Here is a 19,056-nt window from a genome sequence, read left to right on the forward strand (position 1 = left end):
AGGGTTGGAATAATATTGAGCAGGATTGAGTTCAGTCTCTCAGTCTCTAATGTCGCCCCTTGGGAAAAATAATTCTACTTCTACTTCTACTACTACTACTACTACTACTACTCCTACAAATACCACTACTGTTACTACTAGTACTACTACTACTTTTAATATGACTATATATTATATGAATACTTTTATGACTAATACTATGTATAGTACAACTACCACTTTTACTGCTACTACTACAACTGCTATTACTACTACTATTACTGCAACTACTACTACTACTACTACTACTGTTACTACTAAAACTACTAATAGTTATACTACTTCTACTATTACTACTACTACTACCACTACTACTATAACTTTGACAGTAAAATCGTTTAGCTTCAAGCTTTTCCTGCATTGTAATTCAGCTCTTAGCTTCTTTAGATAATACAGTTTAGCTTCCGACAGTTTTCAGCAGTACAGTTCAAGCTTTTCAATCTGAAAAGAAAGTGAAGCTGTTGGACAAAGGTAGTGCAGTAAAAGTACAATATTTTCCTCTTGGCTCTGTGTTAATGAATCTAGGGCCTGAAACAATTTAAGGTTTGACTGTATAAATAGTTTAAAAAATGGAAAGAATTCTCAAAATTCTAAAAGATTATCCACCTTGAACTGCTGAGTCAAGCAGAAGCAGTGATGAGGTGAGTATTAGACATTATAAACCCAGAGCAAAAGTGTATAAAATCAACTGTGACAAAGTACTCTTGCTTTATGGTTAAAGAGCACGTTTATATATTTTGATGTGTACATGTTGTATGAAAAGTAAAAGACATGATGTATCAATTTTTTTTGACTCTTGAATTTCCAAGTACCCTTAAACGCCTCATCTTAACCTCACTCCGGAACTAAACAGACCTTCTACATTGTTCTCTTGAGTCTTGACCGGTGAGTAACAAAGTGTGTTTCTATACTCAACGTGAAAAATTAAGCTTTCTCATTTACAATGGCATTGCAATTGGGTTCTAACTCAAACAAGATTCAAATTTAGCAAGAAGAGCAAACTTTTTCCCGGTGAATCAAAGTAAAACTGTGTTATTGACTTGCTAATACTAGCGAAGTGCTAACGCTAGCATAGCTGCTAACGCTAACGTTCGTCATACAGAGAGGCGAAGTCCGGCTCTTTCCGGTTGACCACGTGACCCTAAACTTTGTTTATACTCTCGCTTCGCGCCGTAGCGCGAGCTCCTAGCATGAACTGAGGCGTTTATACTCTATGCTAAGCGCTGCATTATTCTCAAAAACGCCAGAGGGCAAACAAATAAAATTAACTTGAAGAATTAAAAAGACAACATGTGTAAGTCATATATATGCTCATATACTGTAGGTGTACCAAAACCGCCATAATCAAACATCTACAATGAAGAGGCTTTGTAATTATCTGTCAACTCATATCTCATATTCATGGACTACTTTATTGCCTTAATACAAACACTGTAAAGAAATTGTCAAGTATTACATGCGTTATGAAGAAACAAAGGCTGCAAAATATTTACTTATATTGAGATTTTGAAGACCTGTTTCGAAAGCATCTAAAACAAATTGGCCTATTTTGTATTATCCCTAGACATGTAAAGTGTACATGTAAGTGTTAAACTACCAAACGCCACGTCCACTTGCTGGGCCTACGGGCACCACGTGCCGGCCGTGACTGTGGAATTTTCTGAATGAATTACACATATGATGTTTGTCAATGTAAAATATTAATTTCTAAGTCAAGAACATAGCATTTTGTTGTCAAAGTGTTGAACTGTAAGACTGTAAAAAAGACTGTACTTGCATGAACAACAGGTATTTCCCATTCTTTGCTGATAAAAACAGTAGCAGGATAAAACACATGTTAGATAGGTACATTTGTAGATGAATGTAGCTAAGTTACCTAGCTAGCTAGCTAGCTAGCCACGGTAACGACCGTGCGGCTGACCTGCATGATGCTAGACCAGAGATGTAGTTCACTGATCGGTTTCACACAAAACTAAATGATACTATGACAAATGTATGACGATCTGAGACTTTCTTGACTTGCAAAATTAAATATTAAAATCACAAACATATGTGTAATTCATGGCACAATTCAAACGGGATGAAATATACATTTATCTCTCACAGTTAGCTGCTATACATAGTATTTATAAAGTCCCACAGGACACGGCAAGGGCGTGACTTCATCTCTCTATTAACTGACAAGAAACCAGTAAGCTAATTAACGGGTTATTTCTAATATAAAACAAGTCATTTTCATCAACTTAACAAACTATCCTGACAACAATATGAAGCAGTAATGTTTGCTGTGGTAACGGTACAGTCAGTGTTATATAACGTCCATAAATATTTGGACATTGACACAATTTTCATCATTTTGGCTCTGTACACCACCACAATGGATTTGAAATGAAACAATCAAGATGTGCGTCAAGTGCAGACTTTCAGCTTTAATTTGAGGGTATTTACATCCAAATCAGGTGAACGGTGTAGGAATTACAACACATTTTATATGTGGCCCCTCCTTTTTAAGGGACCAAAAGTAATTGGACAAACTAACATAATCATCAATGTAATTGTCACTTTTAATACTTGGTTGCAAATCCTTTGCAGTCAATGACAGCCTGAAATCTGGAACCCATAGACATCACCAGACGCTGGATTTCATCCCTGGTGATGCTCTGCCAGGCCTCTACTGCAACTGTCTTCAGTTCCTGCTTGTTCTTGGGGCATTTTCCCTTCAGTTTTGTCTTCAGCAAGTGAAATGCATGCTCAATTGGATTCCGGTCAGATGATTGACTTGGCCATTGCAGAACATTCCACTTCTTTGCCTTAAAAAGCTCTTTGGTTGCTTTCGCAGTATGCTTCGGGTCATTGTCCATCTGCACTGTGAAGCGCCGTCCAATGAGTTCTGAAGCATTTGGCTGAATATGAGCAGATAATATTGCCCGAAACACTTCAGAATTCATCCTACTGCTTTTGTCAGCAGTCACATGATCAATAAATACAAGGGAACCAGTTGCATTGGCAGCCATACATGCCCACGCCATAACACTACCTCCACCATGCTTCACTGATGAGGTGGTATGCTTTGGATCATGAGCAGTTCCTTCCCTTCTCCATACTCTTCTCTTCCCATCATTCTGGTACAAGTTGATCTTTGCCTCATCTGTCCATAGGATGTTGTTCCAGAACTGTACAGGCTCTTTTAGATGTTTTTTTGGCAAACTCTAATCTGGTCTTCCTGTTTTTGAGGCTCACCAATGGTTTACATCTTGTGGTGAACCCTCTGTATTTACTCTGGTGAAGTCTTCTCTTGATTGTTGACTTTGACACAGATACGCCTACCTCCTGGAGAGTGTTCTTGATCTGGCCAACTGTTGTGAAGGGTTTTTCTTCACCAGGGAAATAATTCTTCTGTCATCCACCACAGTTGTTTTCCGTGGTCTTCCAGGTCTTTTGGTGTTGCTGAGCTCACCAGTGCGTTCTTTCTTTTTAAGAATGTACCAAACAGTTGATTTGGCCACACCTAATGTTTTTGCTATCTCTCTGATAGGTTTGTTTTGATTTTTCAGCCTAATGATGGCTTGCTTCACTGATAGTGACAGCTCTTTGGACTTCATATTGAGAGTTGACAGCAACAGATTCCAAACACAAATACCACACTTGAAATGAACTCTAGACCTTTTATCTGCTCCTTGTCAATGAAATAACGAGGGAATAACACACACCTGGCCATTGAACAGCTGAGCAGCCAATTGTCCAATTACTTTTGGTCCCTTAAAAAGGAGGGGCCACATATAAAATGTGTTGTAATTCCTACACCGTTCACCTGATTGGCACGTAAATACCCTCAAATTAAAGCTGACATCTTGATTGTTTCATTCAAAATCCATTGTGGTGGTGTACAGAGCCAAAATGATGAAAATTGTGTCAATGTCCAAATATTTATGGACCTAACTGTATAACAGTAACTACTGCCAGTGCTTTATATTGTTTTGTTTTTCCCTTATAGGAAACAAGCCTGGACTTTGAGAGCAACACTGAGATATTATCCCCTGAAAGTCCATCCTCTGGGGACCTTCAAGATGATGTCAAAAGGTTGGACATTGAATTATTATTGAAATGAACATTTCATTAACATTGAAATAAGGAATTCTTCAACTCAAAATGCAGAGAAATCCACTGAAGGGAACATTAACGACACAACCAAATCTTACTTCTTAGTTTCTTCTGCCATTGTCTTCTCTTCACTTGAGCAATCTGGAAAGAATAAAGTTTGGAGAAACACCGTCAAAGCAGAAAGATTGTCTGTGATAGGAAACCGATTCAGTCATGGTGGTTATCACACCCTTACCTAACTCTGACCCGATATGCTTCATGAATCAGCAACCTCCTCTAACACCTCTAACAATGGCGCAGCCCCCCCTCCTCCTCCCCCCGTCTTGAATCAGCGCAAACGTTTGGGGTAAACATGTAATGCCTTTTTAAAGTCCAAACTTTCTAAAAGCGTGACAAAACAGGAAAACTTTGACGGTTCAAACACTTAAACCAGGCGAAGCAACTAATTCTAATGAATAATTCCACTGACACACTACTGTATCAGTTCACATAACTGACAGGGCGCAAATGATTGCGCTAATTGCAGAGAGGTGTCACACTTTTTTTCATTCTATTTCCATTAAAAGTAACGGAGGTAAACACAGAGAGAGAGGGACCTGCTTTTACCGTGTCTGAAGATGAGTGTCGACAGGCCAGAGGTGGGCCGTTCTGAGAAGCTTTACCAAACCCCATACTCTGATTGGCTGAGCAGCTCAGGGGGGCAACGTGACCCCCAAAGTGAGCCCGCTGTCATCATGGAAATTTAAAGAACAGACAATGATGAGATAACGTAAATGTTAATATTCTTATCACTTTCATTATTTCCCCCCATGTTTTAGGGATGCTAGAGGTTTTGACTTGAGTTGTTTTGACCAGAAATAGATTAGCAACCATTTTTCTCAAGCATTTCCATTTGTTGGGCATACTTGTTGATCATTATCAGAGAAAAGACAGATGTGATAGATTGTTTTCGTTCTGACGTTATTTCATGTCTCTTCATACCTTTATCCTTCCCCTCTCTTCCATGCCATCATACTTTTCCTCTCTCGCCATCCTGCACACTCCTTTTCACATTTTCATCGTTCCCTCTCCAGTCCATGTAGATGGAAAGATGGCCTTGTTGATATTGTAGTATGAAACCGGAAAAAAAATCTTTGCATTTAATTTTTTTGTACTTTCTCCGACACTCTTAGACACTCCCAGGTCAGGTGGTGGTCTCTTCAACTCAGAGTGTCAGGTTTCACAGATCATCCAGTCAGAGTTGGTCTTCAATACAACCCCACTCCTGTCCTCTTTCTTTTCTTGATAGCCTAGAGCCTAGAGTTACGCTCACCAAACCCGTAAGGCACGTGACTATGCTGCCATGGGCAAGTGTGTGACAAATTCATACCTGCTCTCTGAAACGTTTATTGAGGATCAATCGTACATTCGTTAACTAGACATGGGCTATCTAGACATTCTAAATGTTTAGAATGCACATTTCTAGTCACTCTGAACAATCACAGTGACTCAATCAAGAGTGAAATCGACCAGCAATTTCACCTCTGTTGTGACTTCCTGGGCACCACCGCTTTTACGGGTGACAGGTTCCCTGAAAGTGACACGCTGGACGTAGAAGGGTTCTTTACGGGGCAGACACCCTCGCTCTGCTCTATAAGACAAGCTTCCACGCGAAGCACGCAGTAGGACTTTTGACAGACAGCAGTTTGATTCTGCTGTTCCTAGCTCTGGCCAGCAGAGGGCACTCTAGGACCTCTCTTAGAAAATGTCACAGGCCCTTTGAGCAAACTCAAGCTACAGCAGGGACCTCTGACCTCCCATTTGTAGCCACATATCCCCCGTCTACTGTTGAACTTGTCAAGAGTGATTAGGACGTACATTTAAAATGTTTACTTGTATGCATCTCAATCTGTATATTCTTTGTACTTTTAATAGTTTATCAGGTAACTCCTCGTCTCCACCTCAATCCCTATATTTTATGTATTTGTAATAGTTTCATCAGATGTCACTGTGTTTTTACTTCAGAAGATGTTAGACTGCTCCATTAGCCTGCTGGCCTCCAAAATCCCGCTATCACGGGGTTCCTCCACCGCCTCCTCATCGTGCTCATGTTCTGGACTCAAGTCCATCTCCGTGTGCATGGGGACGGCAGGGTTCGAGGCTCTCAACTGCGCCAGATGCATCACCGTCACCTGATATTTGGCTGCCTTTTGTTGTAGCTCCCGAGCACCACGGTCCAGCTCGAGGTGGCCTTTCATTTTTCAGATGGTGGGGCATGGCCGCACATACTTTCTGACAGAGAGGGCAAGCGTGAACCATCTTTGTGCGAGTCATATCTAGAAAAAAGAAAAGGAAGGAAAAAGAGCCATTTAGATACGGTATTTCATCATGCAATTCGGGGAGAGGCAAACTGTTTGCCTGTTATCTGCTGCTGCTGCCTGCTGAAATGGCGTGGAACCGCCCCGCCCTGAAGTAGAGGAATCGGGGGGCAGTCGCTCCAGCCTTGAAGGCATTCATTCCCCCATGCTCCTCAGTAAATTGCTCAGTATGGCCATCTGTAGGGTTTTTGCTTAGCCTCCAGAACACACCCTTGCTATCAAATCATTCATGCCCACATGACAGCCATGCCATAGGAACAAGCTAAAGCCACCAAACTTGACACACACCTGCTCTGGCTTCATACTAACACGCACACCAAGTTTTAGGAGAATAGCACTAAGTGACCAAGAGCTTTACACAATAGCTCTTGGTAATCTGGGCCTCTTCATCATATATGACGCAGCCTGGGATTTATTACAACGGCCGTCTATGACAGCCATACCAGAGGAAGTAGCTACAAATGCCAAACTTAATACGAAGGTGCCACAAAGTGCTGGGAACACACACACAAAATCTCAGGATTTTAGCACAAACTTGCAAGAAGTTATAGACGATCACCGTTTTGGTGATCGTGGTTATTACCCCTGTACTTAGACAACAGCATATACTAAAGGAAGCAGCTGGAAGCACCAAACTTACCACAAACGTCGTATGGTGGGCTAGAAATACGCTCCCAAAATTTCAGGAGCCTAGCACAAATTTTAAGAAATCCTTACATAACCCTAACCCTACCTCTAACTCTAAACTTAACCTTCTATGACAGCCATGCCAAAGGAACAAGCTAAAGCCACCAAACTTGACACACACCTGCTCTGGCTTCATACTAACATGCACACCAAGTTTTAGGAGAAATGCACCACGTGACCCAGCACTATATGTAGCGTGCACAGAATGACGTCACACAGGCTCAATCTGGTGCTACACATTTAATGAAAGTGCTCTGTAACATACAAAAATATACATTTAGGTGTACAGTCGCTCCACAGCGCGTTCTACTTCTATCCTGTACAGAGATTCTCATCCTCGCGAGACTTCAGTGTGGCTCTCCGTCACAGACACTGCTTATGTCGCAACACTGACACCTACTGGCGATCCACTGGATCTACTGCCTAACATGTAGCTGATGATAAATAACGCTGTACCCTCAATTTTAACTACAATTAACACTTCCTCCTCATAAACACATAGGAAACATAGTAAACTCTCTTAACTTACATTACACCCAAACAATTATTGTACTTTCTGAACGACATATGACTTGTTGTGCCACATATACACCATCTGGGCTCTTCATCATATATGATGCAGTCTATGACAGCCATGCTGATTCAGCATTCCAAGTATTGTTCTTCGAATCTTTATTCCACTATTTCTTCCGTCGCGCTTGAATCTCTTCTTCTTCTTCAGTTTTTAAGCTACAGAAACCGTTCAACTCTGTAAATGTTCAGCTCATAATATTTCTAATCTTTCAACTTTTTGAATTATTAAGCTTTTTGCAACCTCATTTCTGTATTTTCAGCAATGTTTTTGCAATTCATTTCAGCCATCGTCTACCCTCTTATATAGTATGTTATAACTGTACGGTGTGTTGATGGCGTTTGTTTACATGCAGGTTGCTGTGAAGCACGTGTGCAGAGACAGAGTGACGGGATGGGGCTCTCTGGTGAGATCATACATGCAGATATAACTGTTGTATGTGCTGTGGTTCCTCTGGAGGTGGTGATGTTGAAGAAAGTGGGCGGGGCATTCGACGGCGTGGTGCGTCTGCTGGACTGGTGGGAGTAGGCGGACGGCTGGCTGATGGTGATGGAGCGTCCCGAGCTGAGCCAGAACCTGTTCGACTACATCACGGAGCGCGGCGCGCTGGACGAGGCGGCTGCGCGCGGCTTCTTCCTGCAGGTGCTGGAGGCGGTGCGTCATTGCTACGGCTGCAGCATTATCCACCGAGCCATCAAGGACGAGAACCTGCTGGTGGACCTGAGGACCGGGCAGCTCAAACTGATCGACTTTGGCTCGGGGGCCCTCCTCAAAGACGAGGCTTTCACCGAGTTCACTGGTGAGTCCGATCAGCTGAGAGAATCTGAAGAGCTGTGGGGATTGTTTCTGAAAATCTAGACGTTTTAAAATATCGGAAAGGTGTTTTGGGTCAGTGACTACCGTCCCATCATGCACCGGTTCTGTAATGTCGTCAGCGTCTCCGGGAGTATTTTCCCGCACAATGGTGATCCGTCACTTCCTGCTCCACTCTGACACACACTGTACCTGTAGTGATGTAACTCTCCTCCCTCCAGGCACGCGGGTGTATGGTCCTCCGGAGTGGATCCGGTTCCATCGGTACCATGGCCGCTCGGCCACAGTGTGGTCTCTTGGCGTGCTGCTGTACAACATGGTGTGCGGGGACATCCCCTTCCAACAGGACAAGGAGATCCTGAGAGGACGGATCTACTTCAGACGCATCATCTCCTCAGGTGAGCCGGAGCGTGACGAGATCACGCGACCAGGTTTTTACATCGACGTTTGAACAAAACCAGAGATGAGTGTTCTTCATCTCCTCCTTGTTTGTTTTTACTTCAGAGTGCCAGCAGCTGATTGGCTGGTGCCTGAGCCAGCAGCCGTCAGACCGGCCGACCCTGGAGCAGATCCTCCTCCACACGTGGGTGACTGGCAGCGACGGGCAGCGCACGGACGCCGCCAACGCCGCCAACGCCGCCAACCCCATCACACCTGACTCCTCCCCCAGCCAGCAGAGCCTCTGATTGGTCAGCGTTTGGCTGCTGGGAAGAGTTTATTTTTTTTTTGTGCTCCACAGCGACCCCCTGCTGTTCACGGGGGACGGAGCAGTTCCTCGTAGAGGCTCGACGCTCGTCGAGGGTTCATGTTCAGAGTGCCTTGAGTTTGAAAAGCTGCAGATCAGGAGTCGGAAAAGATATGTTTTTTTGAATATGTCTGCTCCCCTCTTCAGGTAAAGCTTTATTTTTCTACAGTGTCGGTTCATGGAGACGGTTGGTTGATTGTTTCTGTTGTTAAATGTTCTGTGTTGATAAACTACAATGTCTTCTCTCTGCCCTCGGTCTCTGGGTGTTAAATGCACGGTCAATGCAAATATTCAGTATTATATTTGTGTGTGTATATATATTTTTTTTTATATATATATTTTGTACATTCTGTTATATTTCTTTAGTAAAGAGACATTCCTCATCATTTGTTTATTTATTTAAGTTGTCGAACTTTTCTAAAATGTTTTTACTTTTTGTAACTTTTTTTTTTTCTTCCTGAAAACGGGAATAAAATCAGAATCAGGATTCCTCACATTCTGATTCTGTTAGTTCATGTTAGTTCAAACAATTTTTTCATAAAACTTGTTTGTATATAAACTGATTTTCTGTGTGATTTTGTGTGTCTTTTACCTAAAAAAAAATACATAAATAATGAAGTCTCTAATAGAGGAGCAAAATACATGAATTTGAACTTTTGTTTAAGACCGCCCTGAACAAACACTTAATGTTGTGACTATTTAATTGATAATGAAATGAACAATATAGGAAGACACAACTCTTTATTTCTCATTTCAAGGGTTAAAGAAGTCTCATAGTCTTCCATTAAGGCAACGAATGTTGAAATCGCTGAATAACTGAATATAACAATATAATTTATTGATGATTTAATTGCTGAATTGAAGGTAATCCATTTAATAATCATTGAAGCTCCACGAAATGGGCAAACAAACCCCTCAGTGAACACGTGGACAGCATTGGTGTTAATCAGTGATGGTAAAGAAGTAAACTCTTATATTTTAAGCAGCACGTTCTGTGATTATTTTGTGCACGTGTGTTGTAGTAATAGCTGGTTGTTGTAGTCACTGCTTGAATTCAAACCGTCACTGTTCACTCTGAATGTGGATCGGTACTTTGACTGGAGGACACACATGACACCCAGAAACATCTTGATGTTGATGATGCTGCTGTTGTTGTTGTGGATCTCAGGTAGGACTCTGAATTAGAGATGATGTGTTTTATTACAATATTTCTGTTGTATCTTTAAATCAGAGAACACACACACACACACACACACGGGTCAACCACAAATAACTCTTTTCAAATTGGATGTAATGCATATTTGTGAACAATGTGTTTAAACTCACAAAATAAGGTCTCATTTGTTCACTTTTCAAAGTGGTTAAATATATTTTTAACAGTATTTTTTAACTTCAACTAAAAAATGTCAGGTGGCACCACCACATATTTGTAAAAATATATATATATATATATATATATCTATTTCCCTACTATTCATTATCACTAATACTTTGACAAGTATCCCTCAGAGTGTCTACAATGCCAAACACATACTTATTTTGTAAATGTCTTATTTTGATATTTTCATAAAGTAACACAAAAAAGTGATTAAAAAGTATCCAAATGCATTCATCAAACGTATTAACATTACATATAACATTAAATTAAAACGCTCAGCAACTGGAATGCAACACTACTACAGACTAAATACAAATGGATTGTGAACAAATACAGGTTTGAATTTGATTTAAAAAAATACTTGAATGATTTTGAAACTTGTGACAAAATATTTCAAAACGTGTTGAACCATGTAAGGTCAACATTTCAGGTACAAACACACGGAAGAAACAATAAAACTGAAAAACTATTTCATTGAAATTTCACAAAACAGTTCAAGATTATTACAATCAAATAGAAAACTTCTTACTGAAAAATATAAATCGATGTGTTATTAATTATTGACTGCATGAACTGTACCGGCCTCCATGTTTAAATAAAAACACCACGAAAGTTTCCTCTTGGTTTAGAAAACGTGATGATGTTTCCTGAACTTTGTCAAATCGAACACATTCAAGTTAAAAATCCCCCAAAAATGAATCTAATCATAAGTCATTGATTATAATTGTAGTAAATCAATATTCCTGTAATGAATGTATATTCAGTAATGGTCTCTGTGTGCAGTGTTTTATAGTGTTGGTGGTAGAGTCCTCCATAGATTCACACTCATGACTAATAGACAGGAAACGATGCAGCATGTGATCAGTGATATCAGCCTCACTGTTTCCTGTTCACTCTCCTACAGACGGATCAGAGCAGCGTCACGTTACTGCTAATGCTGACTCAACAGTTCCTGCTGATGCTGCTTCACATTAAAACACCTCAACAAGACAATCACAATGGGAGCTTTTATTGTGAAGAACTCACAGGAAACACAATGTATTCATCACTGAAATCATGACTCACTGCCTCTATATATACAGTTGTGGTCAAAAGTTTACATACACTTGTAAAGAACATAATGTCATGGCTCTCTTGAGTTTCCCCATTATTTCTACAACTCTGATTTTTCTCTGATAGAGTGATTGGAACAGATACTTCTTTGTCACAAAAAACATTCATGAAGTTTGGTTCTTTCATGACTTTATTATGGGTTAACAGAAAAAGTGATCAAATCTGCTGGGTCAAAAATATACATACAGCAGTGCTAATATTTGGTTACATGTCCCTTGGCCATTTTCACTTCAATTAGGCGCTTTTGGTAGCCATCCACAAGCTTCTGGCAAGCTTCTCGTTGAATCTTTGACCACTCCTCTTGACAGAATTGGTGCAGTTCAGTTAAATTTGATGGCTTTCTAACATGGACTTGTTTCTTCAGCATTGTCCACATGTTCTCAATGGGATTTTAGGAAGGCCATTCTAAAACCCTAATTCTAGCCTGATTTAGCCATTCCATTACCACTTTTGATGTGTGTTTGGGGTCATTGTCCTGTTGGAACACCCAACTGCGCCCAAGACCCAACCTTCGGGCTGATGATTTTAGGTTATCTTGAACAATTTGAAGGTAATCCTCCTTCTTCATTATCCCATTTACTCTCTGTAAAGCACCAGTTCCATTGGCAGCAAAACAGCCCCACAGCATAATACTACCACCACCGTGCTTGACGGTAGGCATGGTGTTCTTGGGGTTAAAGGCCTCACCTTTTCTCCTCCAAACATATTGCTGGGCATTGTGGCCAAACAGTTGATTTTTGTTTCGTCTGACCACAGAACTTTCCTCCAGAAGGTCTTATCTTTGTCCATGTGATCAGCAGCAAACTTCAGTCGAGCCTTAAGGTGCCGCTTTTGGAGCAAGGGCTTCCTTCTTGCACGGCAGCCTCTCAGTCCATGGAGATGCAAAACACGCTTGACTGTGGACACTGACACCTGTGTTCCAGCAGCTTCTAATTCTTGGCAGATCTGCTTTTTGGTGGTTCTCGGTTGACTCTTCACCCTCCTGACCAATTTTCTCTCAGCAGCAGGTGATGGCTTGCGTTTTCTTCCTGATCGTGGCAGTGACAAAACAGTGCCATGCACTTTATACTTACAAACAATTGTTTGCACTGTTGCTCTTGGGACCTGCAGCTGCTTTGAAATGGCTCCAAGTGACTTGTTCAAGTCAATGATTCACTTTTTCAGATCCATGCTGAGCTCCTTTGACTTTCCCATTGTAGCGTTTGTGGGCGTTTGTATCCAATGAGCCCTATTTAAATGGCCTCAGAGAAGTCACCAGCTGTAGTCACTCATAATCACTCACAAGAAGTTAAGAGGCCATGCTATGAAGCTCATTTCATTGACACAACTTTCTAAGTCACCAAAATTGTTAATTCATGTTGCTGTATGTATATTTTTGACCAAGCAGATTTTGTCACTTTTTCTGTGAACCCATAATAAAGTCATGAAAGAACCAAACTTCATGAATGTTTTTTGTGACAAAGAAGTATCTGTTCCAATCACTCTATCAGAGAAAAATCAGAGTTGTAAAAATAACTGGAAACTCAAGAGAGCCATGACATTATGTTCTTTACAAGTGTATGTAAACTTTTGACCACAACTGTATATATATACCTTATATAGATACATACATAGAATTATGGATATATTTATATATATACATACATTTATTTGTGTGTATATATATATACACACACACGTACATATACATACATATATTTAAAAATGATGGCAATAAAGTGACACTTAATATATTTGAATAGATTTTAAGTTTGATAAAAAAAAATTGAATAAATTAAAAAAAGAGTATATATAATAATAAGTATATCCAAATCAATTTCTAAAGCAAAACTGATTTATATTTACTAAGTATCGGAGAAAAAGTAATTTTGATTTACTCAATATCTGGGTGAACTTGATTTGGTTTTACTAATCCTCTGAAGGAAATTTAATTATATTTACTGATTATTTGAGATAAATTGATAAAAGCTTACTAAATATCTGGATAAACGACCAGTCACGCTGCCAATATTCTCAACGACACAGTTAAAGACTGTCAGAGGTGAATTTAATGATGAAATATTATACGAAACTTATGGAAAACTTACATTTCTGGTCTGTTTCTCTGCTGCGTTGGTGCTCAGCCTTCTGGTATCTCCGGACCGGGTAGCCTACCTTTGGACTACTGGTTACATCAGTTTCATCGCTTGTTTCATCGCAAAAAGGAGGTGCTTGGGATACTGGGAATCTTTTGAAATTTGGCACAAAATTCAATCGTGGTGAAAATTCCAGTATTATTGGGGTGTCCAGCTGTGGCGTGACATTTTGGCTCCATAGCGCCCCCTACAGAGTAGCCCCAACTTTGGGTTTCACCTAGCTGTATGAAATTTGGTAGGTATGTGGAACGTGATGGGACGTACAAAAAAGTCAAAAGGAGGTATATCCTAAACCAAACAGGAAGTCGGCCATTTTGAATTTGATGACGTTTTTGGACCGTTTCAAGGCGCCGTACTTTAACGAACTCCTCCTAGAGATTACACCCGATTGCCTTCAGATTTGGTCAGTATGCTCTTGAGACCTTGGCAGTGAAACGATACTCAAAGATCAAAAAGTTATCGAACTATGTGTCCGTGGCGTGGCGGCAAAAAAACACCATTTGCCATGAAACAGGAAGTTGTTGTAACTCGGCTGTACATTGCCTAATCTGCTCCAAATTTCTCAGATGTCATAACATCCTGACCCTGAACACATGTATATGACAATTTAGAATCATAGTAATAGCGCCACCTAGTGGCAACAGGAAGTCATAGGTTGTGTACTTTGACACCCTACTGCTCACAGATTAATCGGATCCCTCTCAAATTTTGTCACAAAAGCATTAAGACCTTGATAATGCTTCATTGTGAAAATTGTAGGAAGTTGTCAAAGCGTGGTGACGTGGCGGCTCTGCGAATTTCGATCCTTCGCTATGAACGAATAAACTGATGTAACTCGACTCCGCATCATCAGATCTTTACCAGATTTCACATGTTTGATTAAACTCCAGGCCTGAAGACATCTGCAAGCCAATTTTGAATCATAGTCATAGCGCCACCTACTGGCAACAGTAAGTTAAAGTCTTTATACTTTGGCTTGTTTCTCTTAGTTGGAAAATCAGATCAACATCAAATTTGTTCCACACAAATGTAAGAAGTTCATAATGCCAGTTCTCTAAGCTTTTGATGTTTCGTCGAACGCCGTTGCCGTGGTAATGCAGTCTTCGCCGTGAAAAACAATGGTCATTTGGAGAGGTTAAAGAAGCTCGAAACACAGGCAAACTTGACACACCCATCACAAGGCCAAAATGTAGTTCTATAATATGATTTTATTCAATCAGAGTGTTAAATCGGCTCAATAGCGCCCCCTACAAAATTTCGACGAAGCAGCCCTCGCAGTACGTTTCACAGAGATTAACAAAATTTGGTAGGCACATGTATCACATGTGGACTTAAATAAAAGTCTCTTGGGGCCATGCCCTAAACCCAACCGGAAGTCAGCCATTTTGAATTTAGTCTGAATTTCCAGTGTCGTTTTTTCAATTTCCAGGCGCTCTACTTTAACGAACTCCTTCCAGGGAACTAATCAGATCAACTTAGAATTTGGTCAGAACAATCTAAAGACCTTTGTGATTAAAAGTTACTCAAAGCTTGTTGTTTCGTGAAATGCTGTTGCCGTGGCGATGCATTCCTCGCCATGAAAAACAAAGGTGTTTTTGAGGGGCTAAAAATACTCAAAACAAAATCAAACTTGTCACACACATTTAAAATCCTGAATGTAGTTATCTGATGTGATTTTAATGCTTCAGAGTGGCAAATCGGCTCGATAGCACCCCCTACAATATTTCGACGATGCAGCCCTCGCAGTACGTTTCACCTAGATGTATGAAATTAAGTAAGCAGGTGTATCACATGTAAACTTAAAAAAAAGTCTTAGGGGTCCATGCTCTAAACCCAACCGGAAGTCAGCCAATTTGAATTTTGTATGAATTTCTTGTGGTTTTATTTCCTTTTCCAGGTGCTGCACTACGAACTCCTCCTAGGGAAATAATCCGATCAGCTTAGAATTTGGTCAGAACAACCTAAAGACCTTAACGATTAAAAGTTACTAAAAGCTTGATGTTTCATCGGATAACATGGACTTGGTGTCGCGGCAATTTTACATGATTCGTGTCGTGATTTTAGGACATCTGCATGCCAATATTAACTCATAGTCATAGCGCCACCTACTGGCAACCACCGACGTAAACAGAATTCTATAATAACAACGGCCCAAACAGGGTTTGTGGGCACACCATGAGAAAAAGACTTCTCTGATCTAAATATGTGCAAACTAAGATGCTTGGAGAACAAAAGTTAATCAACAGTGTTTTTCAAACCATGTCAGTGGGCATTAGTATAAATGATCTGTCTAGAGCTTTTACATGAGAATCAGGTTAAATGTTACAATGAATGCTTCACACTACAATCTAAATTTACAGAAGAGCTTAAAATGAAAACAGTGTCAAATTAAAGTGTTCAAGTAAAAACAAATGACACTGCTGTTCTGTTAACTTTATGTAAGTCCAAATACAATCAGTAGGACACTGTAGGGAGTTGAACTTCGTCACAGTAAACTGACAGTCTGTTATATTTCAAACATTGAAGTGCATTCATGCACATTCATTTTCTTAAAGATCTTAACAGGCTTACATCTATGATTGTATTGGAGGTACACTTAAAACATTTGAGGCTTAAGACCTGGCAACATGATCTTGCTACGCTGCAGGTCGACGCAGGAAAAATCATTTAACTAGTGCACGCAGTGTATGACGGTCACAGAAATGTATGGCCACGTCAAGCAGAGTCCTGCCAGTACCCTCGACGTGCGTGAAGTTGCGAGGGCCCGATCAATGCTGCTTGCAGCTTTAATTGTATTTGTATTACTTATAGCACTAACTGTTTTTCTTGTTTCTGTACTTTGGCTCTGAGTTATGCTCTGCTTCATGCTCTTAGATGCTTGTTTAAAGGAAATGTACTTATGACTTCTGGTGATAGTTCTTTTGATTACCAATGTTGATGCACTTATTGTAAGTCGCTTTGGATAAAAGCGTCTGCTAAATGACTGTAATGTAATGTAATATAAATACTTAGATGATGTCATTTCTTACAAATTGTTTGTTTGCTTATTGTTTGTTATGAACCTCACTGACTTGTCTCATTATACAGTTAACCAGAGATGAAGGCGTCTCATCTCATCTCAGGAGATTTATTTCAACATGTTGAAGTTAACATTCCACTGATAGCTACAACATCGATTAATGATGTGCATAATAAACCATTCTGGGTGATATGTGTTGTTTTGATACATTTTAAATACTTGAATGGCCGAAGAGGGGAACTGTTGTTCTTTTAGATATAACTTGTATCCCTTAATCCTGATCCCAGTCTAAAAGAGTCTAGAACCACAGCTAGAGGTTAAAAGAGAAGAGAAAGTAAACTTAGTATGTTAACTAGGTAACTGATTCAGTAACAATACAGTGAAATATTACAGAGAAAACATGACAAACTTAGGACAGTAGACGGTCCACAAACATATGCATAAGCTCTTTATGTTAGATAACCGACCAATGAAAATTTAAACATAGAAGAAACAAAAGTACATGGACCTGAAGACCAGCGGGAGGTTCTAACGTTTTTGTAGTACGAGTGACTCGAGTCACTCAAGGGGGAATGTGGGAGAAGAATGTTTGTGTCTTGATTTGTGTAAAATCAATTTTCCCATTTTCCCAAAAATCACGAACGGAGCAAAATCGCCCCATTCACTTGTTAGAGTGATGACATCACGGTCAGAGTGGAGCAGAGCAGGAAAATATTCTGTGACTTTTACAAACAAATTGCTCCAGTCACAGTTTATACTCTCTATTCACCATTTATGGCCAAAATTATAGGAAATATTGTCACACACAACTGTCTATGGAATCCACACGCGCACACACACACACACACACACACACACACACACACACACACACACACACACACACACACACCTGTGGAGGGCAGCAGAGCTGCGCATTGTTTAACGTGAAGAAGAAACTCACTCGGACCGGAAGTGAGTGAAAGCAGCGGGAACAACAGAAGAGAGACGTGAATACTTTACTGACCGGTAACGATGAACATTAACGGACCGTTTCTCTCTCCGGACAGTTGCTCCTTTAGTACCGTGTTCTAACGTTCTACCAGACTCCATTCAGAGAGCTGCTCCTTTAGTGTTCCTCTGTCTAGAACCAAACACTAATTCATTAAAGAATACATGATCACAGTGAATGTGTTACTGTAATAACGGTCAAACATTTATATTAATGAAAGAATTAAACGTATTAACATCGTGATTTGTTAAAGGTGCGCTTGTTTTGCAGACATGTCGCTCCAGGTGCGGTGCTTGTCGTTCCGGCAGCCGTACGCAGGTCTGGTTCTGGACGGGCTGAAGACGGTGGAGAGCCGCTGGAGGCCCCTGCTGGCCCCGCTGGAGAACCAGACCCTGGCGGTCCACATCGCCTAGCGGGACTGGGACCAGGATGAGGACTGGAGGGCGGTGCTGAGCGGCCCGCTGGGGATGAACCGGGTCCAGATACGAGCGCTCCTGGACTCCGGAGAGAGGTTCGGCCGCGGCGTGGTGGCAGGTGGGACGTGTATGGAAACCCATTACTGTTAGTAAAAATAAAATTTACATTAAAAAAAATACAAGAACTAAAGAGAAACTATGAGATTTAAAGTCTTAACTGAGATTTAAAGTCTTAACTGTGAGATTTTTTGTGAGATTTTTTGTGTTTTTAGTTTTGTTTCTGGTGGAATGGGCTTCCATAGAATGTGACGTCAGTCTGTGTTTACGAGTCGTCCCTGAAGGCATCATCACCTCACCTGTGACGACTACCTCTTTTTTTAAGGATTGGTGGATGTGGGCGGGACCTGGCTGTGCCCCACCTCCCTGCAGGAGGAGGAGGAGCTACGGCATCTGGAGCGGTCGGCTGTTCTGATTGGTCTACAGGAGAAACACCTGACTCACCTGTCCAACCCCCGCTGGCTCAGGGGGCCTCTGAGGACCCGGGGGGGTCGGGACCTCTGGACTGTGGAGATCCCCCCCGAGCTGTTACCTTGACAACAACGAGACACGCGTTTAAATCCAAATAAACTGAGGATGCTAGCCTGTTAGCACGTGAAGACATGAGAACGGTCATGTGACCCGACAGGAAGCA

At 40.9% G+C, this 19,056-nt stretch overlaps 1 protein-coding gene and 1 pseudogene across 3 annotated transcripts; both read left to right on the top strand.

Moving 5' to 3' along the window:
• The first annotated feature begins 665 nt into the window (after positions 1 to 665).
• On the top strand, positions 666 to 9,888 carry LOC137888831 (serine/threonine-protein kinase pim-3-like). 3 transcript variants are annotated; one of them, XM_068732345.1, is made up of 6 exons: positions 666 to 680; positions 849 to 924; positions 4,034 to 4,119; positions 8,215 to 8,554; positions 8,790 to 8,966; positions 9,073 to 9,888. In XM_068732345.1, the coding sequence occupies exons 4-6, from the start codon at positions 8,299 to 8,301 to the stop codon at positions 9,252 to 9,254; spliced, it is 615 nt and encodes a 204-aa protein (XP_068588446.1). In that variant the 5' UTR covers positions 666 to 680; positions 849 to 924; positions 4,034 to 4,119; positions 8,215 to 8,298; the 3' UTR covers positions 9,255 to 9,888. The 3 variants fall into 3 exon arrangements, with proteins under 3 accessions (XP_068588446.1, XP_068588438.1, XP_068588452.1); XM_068732337.1 differs by lacking the exon at positions 666 to 680 and having other exon boundaries at positions 834 to 924; XM_068732351.1 differs by lacking the exons at positions 666 to 680; positions 849 to 924 and adding an exon at positions 1,244 to 1,333.
• Positions 9,889 to 17,848: 7,960 nt separating this feature from the next.
• On the top strand, positions 17,849 to 19,055 carry LOC137889049 (protein EOLA1-like; annotated as a pseudogene).
• Position 19,056: the final 1 nt, after the last annotated feature.

This window comes from Cebidichthys violaceus, unplaced genomic scaffold (genome assembly GCF_023349555.1).
Source record: "Cebidichthys violaceus isolate CVI_PGR_0920_01 unplaced genomic scaffold, fCebVio1.0.p SCAF_107, whole genome shotgun sequence".
Taxonomy (NCBI): domain Eukaryota; kingdom Metazoa; phylum Chordata; class Actinopteri; order Perciformes; family Stichaeidae; genus Cebidichthys; species Cebidichthys violaceus.